The sequence below is a fragment of the Phodopus roborovskii genome, unplaced genomic scaffold (assembly GCF_943737965.1).
Source record: "Phodopus roborovskii unplaced genomic scaffold, PHOROB, whole genome shotgun sequence".
NCBI classification, from domain to species: domain Eukaryota; kingdom Metazoa; phylum Chordata; class Mammalia; order Rodentia; family Cricetidae; genus Phodopus; species Phodopus roborovskii.
The window spans coordinates 13,904,244-13,927,500 of NW_026125052.1; the positions used below are offsets into that span (position 1 = coordinate 13,904,244).

Consider the following 23,257-nt stretch of genomic DNA (forward strand, 5'->3'; position numbering starts at 1 on the left):
GCTTACCGAGTTACCTGTGGCTTCCCAGACACAGACCCTGCTCTGGGTCTACAAGGCTCAACTTGTCCCTGTGTCCCTGCTGCTGTCCCATCAGGGGCAGATTGGAACCTGGGTTCCAGGCACAGTCACCACCACCACCCCACCCCCTGCCCCAATACATGCCTCTGAAGCAGTATTAGCTTGGAGCCAGTGGATTTTTCTTGGTCCTGGCTAGGTACAAGCCCTGGGCAACCCTTCCCGGAGCCTCCATGTCCTACTTTGTCTAACAGAAGGGACCAGTGCCTAGGGTTGGGAAATGAATGGTGTATAGACAGAGGGCTCAGTGATCAGTAATGTGCTATTCTGCATCCGATTGCACCTGAGTGCTCTCCAATGTCCCCAGGAGGCCTCAGCCTCCATTGCTGCTTCTGGTGCCCTTTGCTCACTCCCTCACCAATGCCCTCATTCCTCTCCCCTGCCCCTCTCCTGTAGCCCACCTCCTTGTTCACCAGTGTGTATCATGAATTGCTCCCCGGGTGCTTGGGTGTTTTCCTGACATCTGTTTCCTTGGCTTTATGTAGGAGAGCTAGTCCCCTTCCCAGATAAAACCAGGAGCTGCCAGGTCCCAGAGTTCGATGGCTCATTCCACCATGGCCAGAAGAGCAGGAAAGTTACACTTGGAAGGGGGCGGGGACTGTCCCCTGGTTACATAAAACAGTTCTGGGTTTCCTGACTGCTAAAGGGACCCGTTTCTAGCCCACCCGTTTATTTCTTCCACATAGGCCGCTGGGAATGATCGCTGCCTCTTTCACCCTGACCCGTGGCCCTTAGGGGACTGCTTCTCTAACCACAGGCCCTGGGGAGATTCGTACCCAGGGGTCTCAGGTGTGGCAATAGTGTCCCCTCCCCTGCTGGTGTGTTGCTGGTTAGGTACCAGGCTTTGTGCGGACCCCTGATGACATGGTTACCTGATCCTTCTGGTCAAGAGGCCTCACTAAGGGATGTGCCCTTGAGGCCAGGAAGGGGAGCCGGCAGCCATGGGGCAGAGTAAGGGGGGCATCAGTTCCTGCTTGTCCTGTTTACAGACACGCTCCTGTCCTCCCTGGGCAAGGGGGAGTAGGCTGGGCAGAGGACGGTGCCAAGGTGGCACGAGGCTGGGCATGTGCCTGGTCTGACATGGCATTTGCAGAATGCCAGATACCTGGAGGTGCCACTCGGAGAACCCCAGGCCTCACCAGAGCATCTTCCTTGCTTTAGAAGCTGACCTCTGACCTGGGAGCAGCCAGAATCTAGGTACCCCAGCCCCCACCCTGGACTCTGCCCCCCCCCACCAGTGAGTCTTGGCTCTGCTTATAGCATCTGACGCCAGAGGGGCTGAAAATAGTCCCTGGAGGAGGGGGGAGAGGGAGAAGGGGACTATTTAAAGGGCTCTGGAGGAGCCAGGCATACCAGGGGCAACGAGAAGGAATCATGGCTACTTCGGAGCTGAGCTGCCAAGTGTCTGAGGAGGACCAGGAACGCCGGGAAGCCTTCTGGGCTGAGTGGAAAGATCTGACCCTGTCCACCCGGCCGGAAGAGGGGTGAGTGTGATGGATCATCTGGAATATCTGCCTCTGCTTCCCCAGAGTACCCTCTCCATGACAGAGTGAAAACCCCTTGAGTTCCCAGAGGCCCTCCCCTGCCCCGGGGACCTGGCCATCCAGGGAGACCCCACTTAGCAGCTCTCAGGAGTTCACATCCCTTCTCCCTACTTCCAGATGCTCCCTGCATGAGGAGGACACACAGAGACATGAGACCTACCACAGGCAGGGGCAGTGCCAGGCCTTGGTGCAACGCTCGCCCTGGCTGGTGATGCGCCTGGGCATCCTCGGCCGTGGGCTGCAAGAATACCAGTTGCCGTACCAGCGGGTGCTGCCACTGCCCATCTTCACTCCCGCCAAGGTGGGAGCTGCCAAGGAGGAACGCGAGGAGACCCCCATCCAGCTGCGGGAGCTGCTGGCACTGGAGACAGCCCTGGGCGGCCAATGCGTGGAGCGCCAGGACGTGGCTGAGATCACCAAGCAGCTTCCCCCTGTGGTGCCTGTCAGCAAACCTGGAACCCTGCGGCGTACCCTGTCTAGATCCATGTCTCAGGAGGCTCAGAGAGGCTGAGATGAACTGGGACTCAGGCTCCACCGTGTCTGCCTTGGGCTGGGCCCTTCCTGGCTAGGACCATGGAGGACAGCACCTGGCCTTGGCTGCTTTGTAGTTTGCCCAGAGGTGGGGGCTGCGGGAGGAGGGAGCCAGAGGCCAGGATGCCTAGGCATCCTGAGTTCCCAAAGGGCGGGGAGCAAGGATGGTGGGCCCTGGAGGTGGAGGGCTGAGCACCGTCAGCCCCAGAAGGAACAAGAGATACTGGTGAGGACAAGAACCCCTGGGAAACTGTTCAGTGAGAGGATGGAGTAGGGCAAGGAAGGGATGCGGGATGCTCGGAAGGAAGCTTGAAGGTTACAGGGAGGGGGATTGAAGAGGGCACAAGCAGGGCAGGCCCCCAGCACCCTCTGTTAGCACTGCAATAAATGCTCAACCGTGTTCCAGGCTTCTTTCTTTCTTTGTGGTTGGGATGAGCATTCATGTCTCCCATGCACTTCTGGGAACAGCCATGCATTTGAGCTAAATATCGCACAGCCACAGGGTATATTCCATGCTTAGGGGCGGGGGGAGGGGAAGAGCTGTAAACAGGGTAACTGTCTGGTCCCCTTTCCTGTGTCACTGCCCAGTCCTGGCTCCCATGTCCAGTCCCTGGCACTAGAGAGTGCCTCGCAGGCCAGCTGGCATCCGGGTTTGTTTAAATGATATCTGCGGAGGATATGGAAGGGGCTGGCACAAGGGCTGTCCTTGGCTGTGCCTTGGGGTGTAGATGGGGTCAATGACCCGAAGGCCTGTCAGTTGTAGATCCAGACAGAATCAATCCTTGACTGGCATCAGGTGCTCCACCCTCCCTGGCCTGGGTGGGATGACAGGGTCAGGCTCCTGTCTGTGACCCCTGCAGCTGTTAGGATGATTCATGTCTCAACCTGGGTGGCTGGCCTAACAAGGAGACTGTCCCCTTGGAATAAGGAAGGGGCACAGAGGAAGACTGGATCGAAAGAGGGCAGGACTATCTCAGCAGAGACTGGTACCCTGCTCACCCCAGAAGGGCACAGGGTTCACCCAGAGGGTTCTGCTTTAGGAAGACTGGAGATGCTGTTGGCAGGATTGTTTGTCATTTCGAGCAGATGGGACGGAAGAGTAGAAGCTCGTGTGCCAGGTACCTGAAGCACCGAGCAAGACCTGCAGGCCAGGCCCTGCCAACTCCCCAGAAGGGCAGGGGTGCTGACTTGGGGAGAACAGTCAGGGAACCTGTGCATCCCTCTAGTGGCCATGGCAGTGCCAAGAATGAGCTCAGTACTCTTTGTCCTCACCTGAGTCTGGCGTCCCTGATGTGGCGGGAACATCCCGAACCCACGGTGCTTGTTGGTACCCAGATAAGCAACACACAGCCCCAGGGGCCACAGGGATACCTGATGTTCTGCTTGCTAAAAGCATTAGCCCTGCTTACCTCCCTTATCTCTGCTGCCATGGATGCTCAGGGCAGAGACCTGCTCAGGGGCTCCGGGAGGCCAGGGAGACAGAGGCCAGAACAGAGTGTCCCTTCTGGAGGAGGGAAGGGGCTTGGAGGAGGGATCCAGGCCTGAAGGAAGGGATGATGTTATTAAGAAGGGGGTCTATAAAGGGTACCCCACTCAAGAGAAGGAAGGAGGGCTGGGGGAGGACAGTAGGACTGCAAACATGGGCCATCCAAACCTTGGGAAAGAAAGGGGATAGGATGCTGAGCAAGAGCTCCTGTGGGAGGCTGGAAAAAAGCTGGGGCACCTGGTTGGGGGTGCAGGGCCGCACTGGAAGGGATGAGCAGGGGAAGGGATGGGTGGAGGTTTCCAGAGGGAGGGTGAAACAGGAGCTCTGGTCTAGAGGGTGTCCCACACACCTCCCTGCGCATCTGTTTCTCCAGACACTAACAGAGATGGATGGGGTGACAGAGATGTAGTGGCCCCAGGCGGGTGCCTCATCCTTCAACTGCTGCCCCCGCAACGGAAGGGTCGGTCGGGACGGGAGGGGCAGTGGTAGATAAAGGGATGGCGAGGCTATTGGGGGATAGGAGGCCCCAACAGAAGCATGAGCTGTGGCACAGACCCGGAACACGCAGGGATGGCCCCTGACTCGGACCCGGGCCGGGCAGCTGTCGCTTCTGCTTACCAGGGCTTCGAGCCCCGTGCTTACCTCCGCAACAACTATGCTCCTCCTCGTGGGGACCTGAGCAACCCTGATGGCGTCGGGCCTTGGAAGCTGCGCTGCATGGCGCAAACCTTTGCTACGGGTGAGCACCGGAAACTGAGGCATGAGAGAGAGCTGAAAGCGTGGGGGGGGGATGAAAGGGAGAGAGAGAAACAAGAGTACACAGTCAAGAAGCTGCTTGTGTAGTCAAGAGCGAGCAAGTTAGCCAGGCTCGGTAGTGCCGCAGGCCTCTCGTCCCAAGACTAGGAAAGCTTGAGCCCCTGAATTGAGGCCTGGCTAGACAACTTATATTCCTTTTCTTTTGAGGGAAGGGTACTTAGGATTGAGAGACAGGCAGGGTGGGGTATAGGAGAGAGACTGAGGTGAAGGCTGAGGTGGAGATTGGAGACTCCAGAGAGAAAGGCTAGGTGTCTCAGAATCCCCCAACATGATCTTCACTAAAGCTAGTTTTTGAGTGGTGGGACCCGTGTTAGAGTAGCCAAGCTTCTCTCCAACGTAGGTAGCCCAGGATGGTCCCTAGTAGAACCTGGTTGGTGTCACACTACCCCGAAGGGCTGGGAGAGTATGGGAGGGGTGGCTGAGGCAGGGATCACCCGGAATCCCCTTTCTCTGCTTCACCAGGTGAGGTGTCTGGACAGGCCCTCATTGACATTGGCTCAGGCCCCACCGTATACCAGTTGCTCAGTGCCTGTGCCCACTTTGAAGACATCACCATGACGGATTTCTTGGAGGTCAACCGGCAGGAGCTGGGACTCTGGCTTCGAGAGGAACCAGGAGCCTTTGACTGGAGTGTGTATAGCCAGCACGCTTGCCTCATTGAGGGCAAGGGGTAAGAGCTGGAATGCAGGGTGTCCTGTGGAGTGGTGGGTGGTGGTGGAGGGCGGCAGAGGACCGAGCCTGGGGTCGTCCTGAGCCCTGCCTCGTGCTCCTGTACAGTGAGTCCTGGCAGGAGAAGGAACACCAGCTCCGAGCAAGGGTGAAGAGAGTCCTGCCCATAGACGTGCACCAGCCCCAGCCCCTGGGAACCTCAAGCCTGGCACCCCTGCCTGCTGATGCCTTGGTTTCTGCCTTCTGCCTGGAGGCTGTGAGCCCAGATCTTGCCAGCTTCCAGCGGGCTTTGTATCACATCACCACACTACTGAGGCCCGGGGGTCATCTCCTCCTCATCGGGGCCCTGGAGGAGTCATGGTACCTTGCTGGGGAGGCCAGGCTGTCCGTGGTGCCAGTGTCAGAGGAGGAGGTGAGGGAGGCCCTGGTCCTTAGTGGTTATGAGGTACGAGACTTTCGTACCTACGTCATGCCTGCCCACCTCCGCACGGGTGTAGATGATGTCAAGGGCATTTTCTTTGCCTGGGCTCGGAAGATGGGGGTGCAGGTGTGAGGGCCCCATACACCTGGTGTCCTGTACCTCCCAAATTCCTTATTACCTGAAATGGCACCTAATAAAGAAACAGTCCCCTGCTGGGTCAGTGCTGTTTGTGGCTCTCCAAGAAGTAGAGACTATGTAGAGGCCTCTGAGGTTTAGGAGGGGACAATCCTAGCTTGCCTTTTTTCCTTAGAAGCTTCCTTTCTGTACCACCCATTCTCCCCACCCGAGAAAGGCCAAATTCAGGAGGACACAAGCAGCACCTGTCACATACCAGGCCCTTGTATGGTTCCAGTGGCCCTGTCACTCTGCCTCAGGTGAAGTTCAGGGAGCCTGAGTAAGGAAAGCCAAAGCTGGAGAGCCAGGAGACTGGAGTGGATAGCAGGGAGGTGTTGAGATCCAGACACAAATACAGGTTAAGAAACAAGAGCTGGTGGTGCTAGCTCCCCACACCATTAAACACACACGCACACCAGCACACACACAGGTTTCAGGCTCTGCCAGGTTCCATGTCACCCTTACTCCAATGTACCCAGGTGGAGATCTGCCACTGTCCAGCAATGTCTCCTTCCCTCCAGCCCATTTTATACACAGAGAAGCAGAACCAGTGTGAACGAGGCCAGGAATTGGTTTATTAAGCACATCCATTACTGTCCCCCACCTTAAAGTTGTTCTTAGAATAAAAAAAAAAAAAAAAAAAAAGCCTAATAGGCTGCCCAAGTACTTGAGCCCTGACATAGCTACCTCCCCACAGAGAGAGGGCAGGGATAGTGGCAGGACCCAGCTGCAGACTGCCTTCCTGATGGTGCAGGATTCAGGCTGTACAGGCCCTGCTTGCCCTGGAATTATCCTGGGAGAGCATGCTCCTCTATGGAGGGCAGTGACCACTTTTAGACACAAGTTCCACATCTTCTTTCCCCTTTGCCTGATGCCCCTGAATCCAGGCTGTGACTGGGGCTACAGCAAGGAACTAGAGAGGGAGGCCCACCATGCCAAGTTTGACAGGAGGTGGGGAGGGGCACTTTCTCCCCTTCCTCTCTCTGCCCTTCAGGGGCTAGTTCTGCAGGGTGCTCTCAAGACATGCGTGGGGGGGTGATCTGGAGTGAGCACAAAGGGGCCTTGGGGACAGGCTGTGATCTGGAGTGCAAAGGGGCCTTGGGCCTCCACACTCACAGGATCTATCAGGTCATGTGCACATACTAGCAGCTGGCTGGACTTGGGGTCTTAGGTAGACTTGGAGCTCAAATGACTGCTGGTGACAACTTGGTTCCCCCATTGCACTCCAGCCTCCTGTCAGTGTAGCCCATGCATGCTCATCTCAGACACACATCTCAAAACCACTCTCAGGCACCTGTGCCCTGAACACACACCCACTCTCTACTATAAGTGAAGTTCCACGTTGCCCCGGCCCTGCCAAACCCACCCCATTGACGATCTGGCCATGCCTGCTCTTGGCTTGGACCCTATCTCTCTCTATGTGTCCGTGTGTCCATCCCCAACCAGAACAGTAGCCAGGATTCTAACCCTGAGCCCCCTGTGTCCTGGCCCTGAAGGCAATAACAGCTGGTGCAGGAGGCAGGGTGGAAACCCCTCCTTGGTACCAGCTCAGTTCCTCAGACCACGGAGAAACTTAGGCAGCTGAAGAGCAGGCCTCCAGTGCCACCTAGTGGCTCCCTGACAAAAAAGAGACCCCAATGTGCCCCAAAGGCCTGTGGGTGTGGCATTTTGGGTAAGTGGAGGTACTTGGGGTGGTACTACGGGGTGAGTGACGTGGGAAAGGGAGTGGCTGAGGAGACAGAAACTTCGCTCCCAGCTCAGCCCCAGGCACAGGAGGGCTGCCTATTCACTGTCCAGATGTGAGGAGGCCACACCCAAGACAGGGTGTACAAGTTCCAGAAGCTAAAAGGAGAAAAACAATCATCTCACAGGGGGAGAAGGGGGGAGCATCGGGAACGAGGAACATCTACACCTTTCCAGGGTCTTTAGTCCAGCTTGATCTTGGCTTCAGATTCCTTCAGTAGGTACAGGCTGTCATCTTCCAGAAATCTGTGGGTGTAGAGATGACCCCACTGAGGCAGTCACCCAGTTTTGAGAACCTCCCAGACAGTGGGGTGACCGCAGGCAAGTGGGAAGGCCAAGTGGGCACAGGGAGCCCCGGTCTGCTCTAGGAGCAGGCAAGGAAGGGTGCAGGAAGGAAATCCCGAGGCTGGGGTGATGCGAACCTGAAAAAGAGGACATGGACAGGAATGGTGCTGATATGCCAGATGGCATGGGCGTCCAGGACCCAGAAGAGGGGTGGGAAGTCGAGCAGCTCCAGCAGGGACAGGCCCTGCAGCAGCAGCACCACTATCACACACCGGCGTGTGTGAGGCAGGCGCCGGTGGTTCCGCAGGCACCAGGCCATCCACCATGCCAGGTTCACCAGGCCTGGGGGCCAGAAACACAAGAGGTTCACTCACTTGTCCTCCTTGACTCCAGCTGCCTTGTCCCATCTCCAGCCTCCCGTCTCGGCCCTTCCCTGCCCTCCAGAGTCTCCCCAGAGTCTCCCCAAGAACCCACCTCATGCCCACTCGCGGCTCTCCTCACCTATAGCCACGTTGGCCATCATGTTGTAGCCGTAGTCGAAGTGGATGAGGCTCAGGTAACAGATGTGCAGCGTCAGCAGAAACAGCAGGAGGGCTCTGAAGGCACTGGCCACTGACGGGTGCTGCAGGCCCACGGTCCTGTCCAGCCATCCAGAGCAACTCAGACAGCGACTGGCTACTCTCAGAGCCGTGGTCCTTCAACTATTCCCTTGCCCAAAGGGGTGAGGGCTTGCTGAAGCCACTCTCCTCTCCCTGTCCCACCAAACCAACTGTTTCCCAGAAACCAAGGGCTACAACTCCTGGAGACGCCAGGGTCCTCTATCCCTAGCATTCCCACCCAAGATAGTCCTGCAGAAATGTGAGCAGGCCAAGGAATAGAGCTCTGGGCAGTACCCTCTCTGCCCACAGCCCCAAGGGCTCACCTGACACAGCACAGGTAAATAGAATGCAGGATGACAGCAGAGGCGCAGAAGTAGTCCATTTTCTGAGGGTGGGGAGAGCCCAGGAGGGCCAGGTGAGGGAGCAGAGCATGGCACAGGCCGGGGCCCACAGAGGAGCCACAGGGATTGAGGCAGGGAGGAGACCGTCTGAGCTTTCAGTCTGCAGGAGCCCCATCTTCCTTCCCTCTGCCTATGGCTATTCCCCTGTGCCCACATTATAAACGTTGTAGAATGGCAGTGAGACGTCCATGGCATCAAGAAGGGCCTCACTGTGAGGGCACACCCCTGATACACTAGCTTGGGTGACCCTGGGAAAAAGACTTCATCTCTCCCAAGCTCAGTGGCCTTATAGATCAGGGCACCAATGACAAAACTCTCCTGGCAAGACCCAGGTAAAGCTCCCTGGGCTGCCAGGTTTGGGATGCCAGGAAGGGATGATGCAGGCTCTGCAAAAGGCCCGGCCTTCACTCTGTGGAGCCTGCTCTGCCCTCTCCTGGGCTCCTCAGGGACTGTCCCATGCATGGAAGGTGCTCACCTCTGTGAGGTCAGTGTCCCTGGTATGGAAGACCGTGGACCAGAACCATGCATTGAGGGACACCTGAGGAAGGAGAGGTCAGTTAGCACGTAGCTCAAGGTAGAGGAGACCTGTGGGGCTCTTTTGGGGGAGAATGTGCATCCAGTGCCCCAAGAGCCATCTGAACAAACCCCGGCCTCACTCCACCCAGCCAATCCTCACAGGAGGATTTCCCACCACTGCACACTGCCACCCAAATCCCCCAGGCCAAAAGAGCTGCAGCTTCCACAGGTTCTGGCCTGGCCAGGGAACCAGTCCTGGCAGAGTCAAGTTCCCAAATTACCCAATCTCTAAGACAACAGCCCCCAGGGCCCTGCCTCCTCCCCACACGGCCAGGTGATGACAACCCCACCCCAGCCCAAGGGAGCCTGTGACCTCAGCTTCTGGGGGCGGGAATGAGGTGGGTGGGTGGGGGGCTTGAGCTAGCTTGGGGTGTGTCGGGAGGAGCAGCAATCCAGGGAGGGAGGTGAGGCAGATCCCACTGGAACCTAGCCTCTGAGGAAGACTGGCAAACCTAGCCCAGCTTCTTCCTGGCTGGGCCAGCCTAACCCGCTGGGCCAGTGGCTGCTCTAGAGTCTTGGGAGGAGTGGGGGCAGGACTGAATGACCCAGGGGAATGCTGGGGGCCCTCTTCCTGGAACAGTACAGCCTGAAACTTGCAAATACACCATCTTGTGGGAATCAGTGTTGGCACTTTCTTCAAGACCTGTGTCCGTAGTACTGAGAAAAGGGCGGGCTACAGTGGAAACAGGAACCAGAGGCTGAGAAACCAGTGGCAGCTAGTCACAAAAGGTAGAGTAGTCCCCCGTTCTGCCATACCCGGAAGGTGGACAAGAGATGTTTGCAGAACAGGCCTTTAGGAGGTGCCCAATCAGGTACCACAACAAATGGCCAGTCAGGGGACATAGGAGCAGGTCAGGAAGCCATTGGTAGGGTCTCACAGCAGCAGGGACAGACATGGCTGAGTTCCCCCACTTGCTAGGTGCAGAGCATGACAGAGAGGGCAGGATGGAGGCAAGGCAGGGCTTGGAGCCAGGTTTATACTCTTGATGCTTGGCTCTGGCCTGGGAGCTCTCTGTCCCCACCCACTGCTGAGCCTGGCTTTCTCTGCCAGGCAGTCCCACACAAAGCCTTCTACTTACAGAGGGCTACCTGAAGAACGGCCTCTGCAGCCTTGACAAGGCCCTGAGGTGTGTCTCATGGAGGGCAGGCCACCTCTTCTGGCCCTTTCCTCAGAAGACTTGGGAGGAAGCTTTACTGTGGCTACCTGGCTGTGCCTCAGCCTGCTGTGGAACCTGAGGAGAGGTCACAGCCTGTGTCCCAAGTCAGGTTTGGCCACTCGTCCTCACTAAGCTGACTTCTTGGTGTGGCCACTCTGAATAGAGGGATCCCCTTTTCCTGCTTTCCACTAGTCGTGTGGTTTTTGAGATTGGCTTATATTGGGGTGAGTGGCCAAGCCTGGCTTGGGACACAGGCTGTGACCCCTAAATTCAGAACGGCCTCTCTCCTTGAATGGGGCAGACCTGAGTGGCCTTTATCTCCTCCCTCACAAGGCCTAAGGTGAGCTGGGTCAGTATGGGGAGAGGGGTGACCCCGGACTGGAGACAGGATCAGGCAGGCCAGGTGCAGGGACATCTTCGGGAGGACAGTGGCCCTGGGACCAGTGTGGGAGGGAGGGGGGGAAAGGCAGCAGGCACTGGCAGCCAGCCAGGCCTCCTTGTCACCCACAGCAGGAAGGGGGAGGTGACAAGAGGGCTGAGCTAAGTGGCAGTTGGAACAGTGGAAGCAGAGGGCATGCGCCCTGGGCCAGGCCTTAGCCCTGTACACAGGTGTGGGCTGCTGGTTTTTGTTTTTTTTTTTTTTTTAAATCCGTTGCCTCCAAGGGGCCAGCTACTTAAAGTCCTGTCTTAAGCCTGGACTCTGAACCCCTGGGATGTCTCTCTCTTAAGGAGTGTCCCATGAAGGGAGGAGTCTTTCCTCAGACTCAAAAGCAGTGTCTAAGAATGCAGGCCCTGGAGCCAAACCTAGGGGCTTGAAGCTCTAGCCTTAGGCAGCACTTTCTGTGTGTCCTCAGGCAAGTTATTTACCCTCTCTGTCTCAGTTCCCAGGACTACACACTTTACAGCTGCTGCTGGGCACACAGGTCTCCCAAGAGGCTTGGTTTCCTCCATCGCATCCACCAGGCTGACCCCACACTTCCTTCCATCTGACCTCCAACTCCTCTTTCCTCAAGTTCAAGGTCAGTGCTCCAGGGGCACTGGCTCCAGGGAGCAAACAGTTAACTCTGGAAAAGTTCTCTTCATGTCCCCAAGCCACTGTCCCATGACTATGGTCCCACTGTCCCGTCCTTACGGCACCAGCCGCACCAGCCGGACCTTGTAGTCAGACACAAGCAGAGGACAGATGGGCGAGGGGGTGGGGAGGGGGGGTTGGAGGGGTGGGGAGCCTGCACAACTGTTCTGCACTCCTTGTTTGCACTCAGTGTGGTGGGAGGGACCAGCAGGGTAGGTGAGAATTTTGTGTAAGCACTTGAGAATGGGGGACTCGGGGCCAGGGTCGCAGTAGTGGCAGGGATGAAGACAGGAAGGCTGGCGGGTGGAGGGAGGCAGGAGGCTGTTTCAAGTCTGCTGGCAAACACAAAAACAGACAAAAATATCAGCCATGAAACTGGTTGGATGCCAAGAGAGCCAGATCTGTCAGGAATTTGACCCCGGTGTTAAGTCCCCATGCTCGGGGCTGTCATTGACACCATCATCGTGGGGACAAGTGGTCTTTAAATAGCTTGGTGCCTCAGCAGTGGGGGAGGCAGAGTGTTAAATATGACGCCTGCTGCCATCCTGCCCCCCCCACTGTCCAGCAGGGCAAGACTACCTTGGGTTCACTCTGAGGGGAGGCGGGGGCTTTTTCCCACCACCAAACAAGGATTCCTGAGCTGGTGAGATGCTTTGGATGAAGGCCCCTGTGTCAAGCATAATGACCTGAGTTCAAATCCCAGGACCTACACAGTGAGAGTATCAATTCCCTGAGTTGTCTGACCTCTGACCTCCACATCAAGCCACAACATGTACCCAGGCACACAAGTAAATAAATAAATAAATAAATATTTTTTTAAAGTTTTTTTTTTTCTCCCCATTTCTTAACATTGTCTGATTCACTGGCTTTTGTGTGGCAGCTGGGAAGTCCCTCCTGGACTCTAGCCACCCCTCTGCTACACTGTCAGCCTCTCTCTCCTCTTCTCGTTTCCTTTATAGGGATGTTCCAATTGGTCCCTGCCATTTCATCTCACATCTACACCTGAGAATCTTTCCCTGCTAGATAAAGGTGGGGAATTGGTTTGGCCTCCCAGCTTTGGCAGAGGGCCAGGCCCCCGGCTCCATGAAGTCAAAGGGCTATAGCATACAGAACTCTGGCAGGTCCCCTGGCCCTTCCCAGTACCTCCCCGGGGTTGCACCTGAGTCTCCATAGAAAGGCAGGAGCAGCCTTCCACCGGCTCCACTGAGGGACAGGAGTATCAGAGAAAAGACAGGCACCCTTGGCCCTCCCACCCACACCCCAGCACAAATGAGGGCCACACTTGTTCCAGAAGACCCGGCCTAGGACGAAGTCCGCTGCCACACCCTCCGGGCAGAAACACAAGGCTCAATAGCAAGTATGAAATCCAAACTAGAATAAGTTTGGTGGTGTCTGCCTACCACAACAACACCCAGCCATTTAAGACAGGGAGAGGAGAACACGGAAGGCCAACCTGGGCTACACAGTGAGCCCCCAAGTCAGCAAAGCAAAAAACCATCCAACCGGAGTGGACCCTGTGTCCCTGTCCCCTGCTCCCAGGTCTTAGGTCCTGCTGAACTTTCTCTCCCACATGCATCCAATCCCGCTTTCCAAGCTGACTGGGCCTAGGCACAGGCTTTGCTCTGTAGTTCTAGGCTACACAAATGCAAAACCTGGTTCTTGCTCAGCCAGTGTTAATTCCAGAAAGCACTCAGACCCTGGAGCCCAGTGGTGCAGTGCCAGAGGCTAGCCCTGTCTTCTCTCCTTCTGACTTGTCAGCTGAGGCCAAAGCTCTGTGTGCCTGAGTCTTACTCAAAGAGTATAGGCACATGATGAGGATCCCACAAGGAAACATTGGTCAAACACTCAGGAAAAGCCTAGAGGTCTTCCTTCATAGTTCTTGCTGTTCTAGAGCTTACTATGTAGCAAAGGATAGCCTTGGCCTCATGCTGCATTCAGGTATAACTGCTGTTTTCAAGTTTTAAAAGAAACTGCTTTGTTTGGTTTTTGTTTTTTGAGATAGGGTTTTTCTGTTTGGCCCTGGCTGTCCTGGAACTTACTCTGTAGACCAGGCTGACCCCAAACTCAGAGCTGCCTGTGTCTTCCTCCTGAATGTTGGAACTAAAGGCTAGGACTAAAGGCTAACATGTTGTGCAAAAAAAAAAAAAATTAATATAGGGTCTCAAATATGCAATCTATGGTGACATCAAACTCAAAAGTTCTGCTTCAGTCTCCTAAGAACTGGAATTGCAGGCATGGTCACTCTGCCCAACTGTCCCAAACTGTTCCTCTCTCTCTCTCTCTCTCTCTCTCTCTCTCTCTCTCTCTCTCCCCTTCCATCTGTCCCCCCTCCCCCTTCCCCTCCCTTTTGCTGTTGTTCCATAGCCTTAACAGTTATTATCACCATCAAAGAGCACAGACTAGGGTCCTCCTTCCATGTCCAGCTCCCCCCACGTCAGGCCCATCCTGTGCACCTCAGCACACCTGTGCTATCAGCTACGGTCAGAGTCCTCCAGCCACTAGATCCAGGAGCCACTTCTCTCCTTGACCTGCCCTGTGGCTCTCGGCCTTTCTGGCCTACCAATACCCCTTACCCTTTGCTGGTTTCTGTCTTCTGTCTAGGAGATTCCCCTGCTCTCTTCATGTTTGCTAGACACTTCCATTCCTCATGTCTGCCTTTCCTTGTTGCCCTGCAGGGTCCAGCTCCATCACATGCCCTACAGCTCCTCCCCTCTTCTGTGTTTCTTCTAGGCTGCACGTTGACATTCAATTGTGTGACTGTGAGGACTAGAACCTGTGTGTTTTCACATGTCTGGGGGCCCCCAGCACCCAGTAAAGTGCTTGGCGTGCAGCGTGTGGCCAACGGACACAAATAGAGGCTCTCACGGCAGGAAGGAGTGAGTGGGGATCTTCCCCCCAAGGGCTGTCAGAGAAGCTCTGCCCCACAGACATAACTGTCACCCAGTGCTCTTCTGTACCCAAGTCCACGCTTCTCCAATGGTCCCAGGCCCTGCAGTCTAGTTCCTCAGGCCCGCTATGCTGGTGAGGCTGAGAACTTTGCCCTGCTCATAAGGACCCACCTGGGTTCTCCAGGGATAGACCAGCACTAGTTTAAGCTCTAATAGGACCTCTGGGCCAGAACAAAAGACACATCACTCCTCCAGGGAGGTCTTGAAGAGACCAGCAGTTCCAACATGTTTCCTACAGTCCAAAGTGCCCAATGAGTCTTTTCGTAGTTTCCTCATTTAGGATGAGAATGCGTGTCCTCCCTCCTTCCCAAGAAGACCTGCCTGGTAAGAAGGAAGGAAGGAAGGCCCAGCACCCTCCATTTCCACCTTGACTACCATATACATTAGCCCTGGGAAGGAGAGAAGCTAGTCACTAGGGATGGAAGAGCTCCTCTGTTCAGAGTGGGGTGTGTAGAGTCCTGCTAGGCTACCTACCCAAGCGAAGGCCATGCAGGTATGGTACATGGGAGAGGAGGCTGGCACAGAGGCACGGTAGCGGCAGAGCATCACCAGGCTGGCTAGGCCATTGAGGAGTGAGGCCACGGCAGAAGCTGGCTCTTGGATGAACAGGAACCGGGAGAAGGGCCACTGAAAAGGAGCAAAGGGAGGGCCCCTGAGGGGAGGCAGCGGCTAACTGGCCTGGTCAACCTTTTCTTGACAGCTGATTCAACAGGCCTCCACCTGGTTCCACAGCTCAAGACTTTGGCCGAAGCCTTATATTCCCTCAAGTCAACGAGAATCTCTCTGGAAGTCCCTGGTGGGCAGGGAAGCCTGACTCTGGGGACAGCAGACAGGCCAGGTGACACCATCCAGATCTAGGTCCCATCCCTCCTCAGCTACTCTCCATTGTCCTCTGAGTGCCTGATTGCTTCGTGCTAAACTGGGGTGAGTAATTCCTGCCAAAACAAGACAACATTGGGTCAAAGGCTAAAGGAGCAGGTCAACACAAGGGTATTTCTGATGATCTGGACTCCCATTGGAGGAGCTATGGAAAACACCTTAGTCAGGGCCAGTGGGTATCTCAGTCAGCCCTGAGAAGCTCAGCACTACTGTCAGGGAAAACAGGTCTTTTTGTTTGTGGGTTTTTTTGTTTTTGTTTGTTTGTTTTTTTTTTTTTTTTGAAAGAGGGTCTTACTTGGCTACACAGACAAGGTGGGCCTCAAATTCTAGAGATCCACCTGCCTCTGTCTCCAAAGTGCTGGTATTAAAGGTATGCACCATCACATATGGCTTGAGACACAGGCATTATTACTCCAAATTCAGAAGCAGGACATGCTGGCATCATTGGAAAAGCAAGAGACTCTGAGCACACATCTGTCTCATCCCTGCCTGTGACTCCCTACCTCAGGCTGCTGGGGCAGCATGGGCAATTGGGGGCTGAAGGCCACCACCACATACTTCTGACTTTCCAACTCACCTTGCCATGGAACTGAGGCACTCTGTGACCCTCCTGAAGGTAGAGGCCAACAGTGACCCACATGCATTCATACTTGCAGTCATCCCGACAAGTCCAGCCTGAAACACAGACAGATGTCTTAGTTAGGGAGGCATACACAGCCTGGTGGGGCCCAGGCATGAATGGAGAGAACCAGAGGAGAGCTCAAAATCTTATACATGGAGGGGGGAGAGAGAGGGAGAGGGGGGAGAGAGGGAGAGAGGGAGAGGGAGGGAGAGGGAGGGAGGAAGGGAGAGAGGGAGAAGGAAAGGGAGAGAGGGAGAGGGAGAGAGGGAGGAAGGTAGAGGGAGGGAGGGAGAAGGAGGGAGGGAGGATGGGAGAGAGGGAGAAGGAGAGGGAGGGAGAGGGAGGGAAAGAGAGGGAGAGAAGTTAGGAGGGAGGGAGGAGGAGGGAGCGAGGGAGGGAATTTTAGCAGCCAGAGCAAAGTGAATAGTTTCTTCTCCCTTTACCCAGGATGGAGCTCTTGGCATCTGACAGGCCCCTCTATGGGGACCTGGGTTTACACTTCTCCATTCTGAATCCAGGGTGGAGTCCTTGGTGTCTCCCCACCTCCTAGGAAAATAAAGCTCAGACCCTTCACCCCAAGTCCTCAGATTCCAAGTTGCCTTTATTCCCTTATTGCTACTACTCATGTTCCCTGCTCTCTGAGTAAACCAAGCTGCTATATGTACCCAAATCCACCCAGGGCCTCCAAGCTCTCTGTTCCCCCTTTCTGAAATGGAAAAGGGTAGTAATGAGGATGAGCTGTTGGTCAAACAGGTCAGAACTGGAAATTCTGCTCTACCAAGTCACAGATTGTGTGACTTTGGGCAAGGTACTTAATCTCTGAGCGTTCCCATCTGTAAAATGGATCAGGGACTCTATCCGAATGGGTTGTGGTCAAAGTCCATTGATCACCGTGATGCCTGTCAAGTGTGGGTGCTCAATATGCTGGTTCACTTCAATTCCCTCCACTTTAAATTGTCCCATGGTGATCCCTGCCTCCATCCCTTGAAGCAGACTCCATTCCTTCCTGTTCCAAATGCGTATAGTGTTTAATGTATGGATCTGTTAGGGATCAAACCATCCTGTCTTTGTGAAGGCTAATATTCACCAGCTTGGGCACTATAAAAAACGGAAGGAAGGCTCCTGGTCGGCCTCCTGTGTTATTTCAGGTCTTGTACGCCGTGTTTAACAAGTAGTGGTCTGAATAAACATAATTAAGCCTCTGGAAAGTTAGGACAGGCTGTTGAGACCCACACACACACACTAAGGAGGTTCCATACATTAACATTCCTGAGAGAACCCAAGGGTAAACTGAGGTTCCGAGACGGCAGAACAGAAGGGCACGATGGGCGGGGCTAAAAACAACGGGCGTTACTTATCCCCCGGAGGGCGGGGCTTACCAGCTAGGCTCATGTAGATTGGCTGGAGAGAGCGGAAGTGCTTCAGTGCGTCCCCCGAACAGTTCCGTTCTTCGCACCGGAGCACGCAGTCGCGGTACACCGGCTCGCGGTCGCCCTGGGAGCCCCACGCGAGCCCCACTGTCACGGTTAGCAGCAGCAGCCGCGCCATCCGCTCGGCCATCCTGTCACTCTGCCTGGCCGCCGAGGGAGGAGCGCGAAGTCCCACTTCCGTAACAACCGGAAGTACCTGTGTTCATGTTGCACTCTCCGCTGACGCCCGCCCACTTAAAATAAAAGTTCCCGGATTTTAGTGGGCGGGAATCCCTGCCTCTAACCGGGTATCTTAAGCACTGCGTTCAAGGGGTGCTGTGTATTCGGGAGCACATTAGTGAATTTTCTTCCTTCTGTCTCCACGGTCTCTGTTCCAAGAGGGCCTCTCCTGTCATCATCCCTCTCAGATTCCAGTTTCCAAATGTTCTGGGCTTTCCACTTCTATTTCTGTGCCATTACCTTGATTAAAGACACTGCCATTAAGGTAGCTGCAGAACTTATTAACATGTGTCCTTGTCTACTTTGGTCCCCTCCAGTAGGCATTAACTTTATTACTATGATAAAGACCATGACAAAAAGGAACTTGGGAAGCAAAGGGTTTACAGAACCTTATCTGTCTTACAGAACCCTATCATAGCCCATCATTGAGGAAAGCCAGGGCAGGAACCTGGAGGTAAGAACCGAAGTGGAGGTCTCGAAGGAATACTGCTTTCTGGCTTGCTTAGTGTCTTGTAGCACTTGCCCAAGGTTGGCTCTGCCCACAGTGCCATGGGCTCTCCCATATCAATTGTAATCAAGAGAGTGTCCCCCACAGGCCAATATGATGGATGATGGAGGCATTTATTTTCTCAACTGAGATTCCCTTTTCCCAGATGACCCTAACTGACAAAACAAACAAACAAAAAACCCAATCACAACTCCATTTTCTAAAATCCAAACTTGACCCGTCACTTCCTTCTTGCCTGGCTGGCCTGGCCTGCTGATCCCCGATGCACTGCCCCAGGTCCATTCCAAAGGCCCGCGTCTCCGGAGCCTCTTTCCCTTGTCTGGTTTATATCATATAATTGGTCCTTTTGCTTTTGCTTGTTTTTCTGCTATCAAGTAAAGGCCACCTGTTGTGGGTGGTTGTTAACATGGGCAGGATAATACTCAGTGGCTTGTTTTTCTTGTATGGCATGGACCTTTCCTGTCCTAGTCCCCTTTGAAGTAGAACTTGGGCTTCATGTGAGACACTTGGAAAGTCTTTTCCCTTTTTCAGGTGAATGTACAACATAAACCTGTCTGGGTGGGACAGCCAAGTGCCTGGCTTAGGGAGTGAAGGTATTTGATTCACCATCTTGGTAACCTGGGTTGGATCCTCAGAACTCACATAAAGGTGGGAATAGAGAACCAACTCCACAAATTTGTCCTCTGACACACACACACACACACACACACACACACACACACACACACACACACTGCATGAGTACTGCTCTTGAAGAGGACAGGCGCTCGGTTCCCAGCGCCCTCACATGGACATGGCATCACAGCACTTGTAACTCCAGCTCCAGGGGATCTGATGACCTTCTCTGGCCTCTGCAGGCTCTGCACTTATACGCAATACCTTGATACAGATACTTGGGAATTGGGTATATACTGTAACTCTGCCCAACCAAAGGTGCCAAAATCTTACTGTAGTTTTGAAGTCATGTAACACTGGTCCCACCCATTCTTTTCATTTATGGTCTTTCTTCCTAATATTACTTTGGTTCTGACAGGCAGACCTTTAACAATACACCTTATTTATTTATTTATTTATTTATTTATTTATTTATTTATGGTCTTTATTATTCTGAGGATGTATCTATTTCGACAATCCTCGTGTGAAGATGGGGCCTTAGGGTGAAAGAGAACGAGAAAAAGGAAAGTTCCTCCAGTTAGGCAAACTAGGTGGAGACAGGACTTCTTAAAACTTTTAGTCTCAGCCAAGCATTGGTGGCGCACACCTTTGATCCCAGCACTCGGAAGGCAGAGGCAGTCGGGTCTCTGTGAGTTCACGACCAGCCTGGTCCACAGAGCTAGTTCTAGGACAGGCCCCAAAGCAATACAGAGAAATCCTGTCTCAGAATAAATAATAAATACAAACAAGCAAACAAACCCAAAACTTTAGTCTCCATTTTTTCTTCTTCTCCTGTTCCAGGGTTGGAATCTAGAGATGCTGCTAGGTGTGGTAGCACACAGCTACAATTCCAGCACCAGGGAATGGAGGTAAGAGGGTTAGAAGTTGAAGGCCTGCCTCAATTTCATAGAGAGGCTAGCCTGGGCTAAATAAGACCTACTTTTTAAAATAATTTTTACTTAACTTTATGTGCATTGGTGTAAAGGTGTCAGATCCTCTGGAACCAGAGTTACAGTTGTGAGTGGCCATGTGGGTGCTGACAATTGAACCCCAGGTCCATCTGGAAGAGCAGCCAGTGCTCTTAATTAATGAGCCACGTCTCCAGCCCAACCTGTTTTTTAAAAATGAATACTGAACCACATTTCTTACCTCCTAGGTCCTTATTCTATACAAGATATTAAAATATGGTAAATTCCACATTAAATATAATTCATAAGTAAATATGTTTGATATAATTGAATGGCTCTTAATAATTGAAATATTACCATATTTATATACATTTAATAAAAATATTATTGTTTAGTTCATGCAGTGGCACATGCATATAATCCTAGTACTTGGGAGGTGGAGACCGGAGGATCATGGGCTACACAAGACCCTGTCTCAAAAAAAAAAAGACCGGGGGTGGGGGGGGTGGGGGTGGGAGAGAGTTCAGAAGTTACAAGCACTGGCTGCTCTTACAGAGGACTCATGGTTGATTCCCAGCACCCACATAGAAAGTTAGAAATGAAGATTTAAAAAACAAAGACAGGCCGGGTGATGGTGGCACACACCTTTAATCCCAGGCAGGCAGATCTCTGTGAGTTTGAGACCAGCCTGGTCTACAAGAGCTAGTTCCAGGACAGGCTCCAAAGCTACACAGAGAAACCCTGTGTCAAAAAATAAAAAAACAAAGAGAGAGAGAGAGAGAGAACGAGAACGAGAGCTGAATGGTCAATAGCTAAGCAGGAGAAAGGATAGGCAGGACTGGGGGGGGGGGCAGAGAGAATAAATAGGAGGAGAAATCCAGAGAAGAGAGGGAGGAGGGCGCCAGACACACAGTCAGACACACAGATAAGAACAAAAGAAAGATGTACAGAATAAAGAAAGGTTAAAAAAAAAAAAACAGAAAAAGAGAAAAGGGGTAATTTAAGAAAAGCTGGCTAGAAACAAGCCAAGCTAATGCCAGGCATTCATGAGTAAGAATAAGTCTCTGTATTAATTTGGGAGCTTGGTGGAGGGGCCCCAAAGAGGGAAAAAAACTATAACAATAAATAAATGTTGTAAAAAAATTAAAAAAACCCAAATAAAATCCATGTGCGTATTTTGGAGCTCAGTGAACATTTGTTTAGTCCCTAGCATTTTGTAGGACCCTAAACACCTATGCCTACCTGTCTGGTGGGCAAAAAACATCCCAGTGGAGACTTCTGATCTTTATCCAGCTGGAAGTCCATTGTTCATACTGAACACCTGTATAAGGCTCCGAGCAACCAGAGCAAGGCAACATGGAGTCGCTCATGCTAATGCAGCCATAATGTCAAACTGGGTGTTTAGAGAAGCAGAGAGATCCCGAAGTCAGCCAACTGCTACGAAAACAGAGGGTCCTGGTCTACTGGAGTCATTGCAGTAAAGAATTCTGTCTGCTTTGACTTTACAATAAAGAAGCAGAAGCGGGCTGGCAGTCACAGCTTAGTGTACCCAAGGCCCTGGCTTCAACCCAGGACCTGAACTAAGGGAAGTGGTATTTATGTATGTGGGTGTGTGGGTATGTTGAGCTCAGAGGACAGTGTGTGGGACTTCCCTCCTTCAACCGTGTGGGTCCCAGGGATCAAACTCAGCCGGTCAGTCTTGGTAGTAGGTCCCTTTACCCATGGAGCCGTTTCTCCCTGGGATTTTTTGTGTGGTGGCAGGATGTTGTACTCTGGGACACTTTCCCTGGTAACACTTACCTGATTTCCAGCTTACAGCCTCTTTTCATGTTGCCTTCTGTTAGCTTACCCTTCACTGGTTTTCTGTGTGAGCCACAGGCTGGAAATTCTTGGACTCAATCTTTCAGTTTGGGCTTACTGAGCCCTACTGTCTGGTAGCCATTGCACCAGCCAGTGAAGGGAGAAAGAGATGAAGCAGCTTCCCTGTGGGAGCAGAGTGAGCCGTGAGTGAAGGCAAGGAGTGCACAAAGTTAAGGAATTCCGAGGGAATCTGTAGTGTTGACATGGCACAATAATGCCTCAGCCCCAAGGAAGCTGGCAAAGCCTTTCTCTCCATGGGCTCAGAAGAATGGCCAAGCTTTTCTCCCGTGGAAATGCTAGTGTTTACTGATGATTGAGCAGTATGTGAAAAAACTAGCAACTGCAGCATCCCTCCTAGGGACGCCTGCAACCGGAGACTGCTCCCTACCAAGGCCTTCTAGTGAGACTCCTTCTCATGCCTTGGGTACAGACACAGGAGTTTCCTGTAGTTGAGTAGTTCATGCCCCACCACCAGAGCAAGCACAGCCCCACCTGATCCCAGCTTTTCTGTAATCATGTCAGTGTCTGTCCTTTATTCATCCCCTCATTACCTCAGTCAGGTTTCCAGGACCAAGACACAGCCATGTGGGACACAGTGGTTCCCAGCACTCATGCAAGGTCTTATGTTCAATCCCTAGCGCTTCCCTTTGCCTTCAAAAAGAACTGTCCTGAGTCCAGGGAGAAGGAAGACAGGCAAACTACAGTGTGAGGATGACTCAAGGCCAGCCGGCTGCACTCCTACCGCAAACGCTGGGAACACTACAGCGAGGGTGCCTTATTTATGTGCACAGTGTTGAGCAAGGCGGCTGTTTGTGATCAGAAAAGGGAGACAAGAGAAGGAATGTCAAACAGAACATCAAGGGAACCTCCAGAGGGAGGCAGAGGCAGGTGGATCTCTGTAAATTCAGACCAGCCTAGTCTACATAGCAGGTTCCAGACCAGCCAGCCACAGCCACACAGTGAGACCCTGTCTCAAAAAAGGTGAGGGTGGGGGTGGGGGAGGGAGAAAAACTGAATACCTGTCGATGGACAATGACATTTGTCAATTTTAATGAACTCTAAAATGGAATGTGAGCTAGAAATTAATAGCAATGGGCTATGGGTGTCATGTAAAAAAAAAAAATCTTCACAATAGTTTCATTAAGTAAAAAATACACACACCTATGAGTATACATTACTCAAGTCGAAAGAAGAGCACCTATTATGTTCGTTATTTTAACAAGTGTATCTGGCCAGGTGTGGGGTTCAAGGAGGAGGGTAGAAGTACATTCAAAGTAAACCTGGTTTATATAATGAATTTTAGTTCATCCACAGCTACACTGTGATACAATTTCAAAAAAAAAAAAAAAAAAAACTAAATTAATTGAGCTGGGTGGTGGTGGCACACGCCTTTAATCCCAGCATTCCGGAGACAGAAGCAGGCGGATCTCTGTGAGTTGGAGGGCAGCCTGGTCTAGAGGGCAAGTGCCAGGACAGCCAGGGCTACACAAAGAAACCCTGTCTCAAAAACCAAAAGCAAACACCAAACAACTTTTAACTCCTCTTTACCTGGCGCCTTTTCCTGCTCCTATCGCGAGCTGCTCTAAGCCCTTGTCTTTGCACCTCGGGGCCACATTGCCAGCTGCTACACTTCTTTTTCTCTCACATGGCAGCCAAATGGTTGTCCTTAAGCAGGAATCC

At 53.0% G+C, this 23,257-nt stretch overlaps 3 protein-coding genes across 3 annotated transcripts; 2 read left to right on the top strand and 1 right to left on the bottom strand.

Annotated features, from left to right (window-relative positions):
* Positions 1–1,392: 1,392 nt before the first annotated feature.
* Positions 1,393–2,550, top strand: Tcap (titin-cap). Its single transcript, XM_051175738.1, has 2 exons — positions 1,393–1,559; positions 1,737–2,550. Exons 1-2 carry the CDS (start codon positions 1,450–1,452, stop codon positions 2,128–2,130), a joined length of 504 nt encoding a protein of 167 aa, XP_051031695.1. The 5' UTR covers positions 1,393–1,449; the 3' UTR covers positions 2,131–2,550.
* Positions 2,551–4,158: 1,608 nt separating this feature from the next.
* On the top strand, positions 4,159–5,752 carry Pnmt (phenylethanolamine N-methyltransferase). The gene is made up of 3 exons (XM_051183345.1): positions 4,159–4,375; positions 4,915–5,122; positions 5,230–5,752. Exons 1-3 carry the CDS (start codon positions 4,174–4,176, stop codon positions 5,672–5,674), a joined length of 855 nt encoding a protein of 284 aa, XP_051039302.1. The 5' UTR covers positions 4,159–4,173; the 3' UTR covers positions 5,675–5,752.
* Positions 5,753–6,269: 517 nt separating this feature from the next.
* On the bottom strand, positions 6,270–17,633 carry Pgap3 (post-GPI attachment to proteins phospholipase 3). Its single transcript, XM_051175753.1, has 8 exons — positions 17,378–17,633; positions 15,954–16,051; positions 14,972–15,124; positions 9,220–9,282; positions 8,667–8,728; positions 8,246–8,382; positions 7,882–8,086; positions 6,270–7,705 (listed from the first exon to the last, which is right to left on the bottom strand). The coding sequence occupies exons 1-8, from the start codon at positions 17,556–17,558 to the stop codon at positions 7,642–7,644; spliced, it is 963 nt and encodes a 320-aa protein (XP_051031710.1). The 5' UTR covers positions 17,559–17,633; the 3' UTR covers positions 6,270–7,641.
* Between the last annotated feature and the right edge of the window lie 5,624 nt (positions 17,634–23,257).

What these genes read in the sequence shown, in the direction of transcription:
- Tcap (XM_051175738.1), top strand. Translation starts at nt 1,450, where the DNA reads ATGGCTACTTCGGAGCTGAGCTGCCAAGTGTCTGAGGAGGACCAGGAA. An exon ending in TCCACCCGGCCGGAAGAGGG is followed by an intron (nt 1,560 to 1,736) that starts GTGAGTGTGATG and finishes CCCTACTTCCAG; the next exon opens with ATGCTCCCTGCATGAGGAGG.
- Pgap3 (XM_051175753.1), bottom strand. Translation starts at nt 17,558, where the DNA reads ATGGCCGAGCGGATGGCGCGGCTGCTGCTGCTAACCGTGACAGTGGGG. An exon ending in AATCTACATGAGCCTAGCTG is followed by an intron (nt 16,052 to 17,377) that starts GTAAGCCCCGCC and finishes TCTGTGTTTCAG; the next exon opens with GCTGGACTTGTCGGGATGAC. An exon ending in TGCCTCAGTTCCATGGCAAG is followed by an intron (nt 15,125 to 15,953) that starts GTGAGTTGGAAA and finishes GCTCCTTTTCAG; the next exon opens with TGGCCCTTCTCCCGGTTCCT.
- Pnmt (XM_051183345.1), top strand. Translation starts at nt 4,174, where the DNA reads ATGAGCTGTGGCACAGACCCGGAACACGCAGGGATGGCCCCTGACTCG. An exon ending in GGCGCAAACCTTTGCTACGG is followed by an intron (nt 4,376 to 4,914) that starts GTGAGCACCGGA and finishes CTGCTTCACCAG; the next exon opens with GTGAGGTGTCTGGACAGGCC. An exon ending in TGCCTCATTGAGGGCAAGGG is followed by an intron (nt 5,123 to 5,229) that starts GTAAGAGCTGGA and finishes GCTCCTGTACAG; the next exon opens with TGAGTCCTGGCAGGAGAAGG.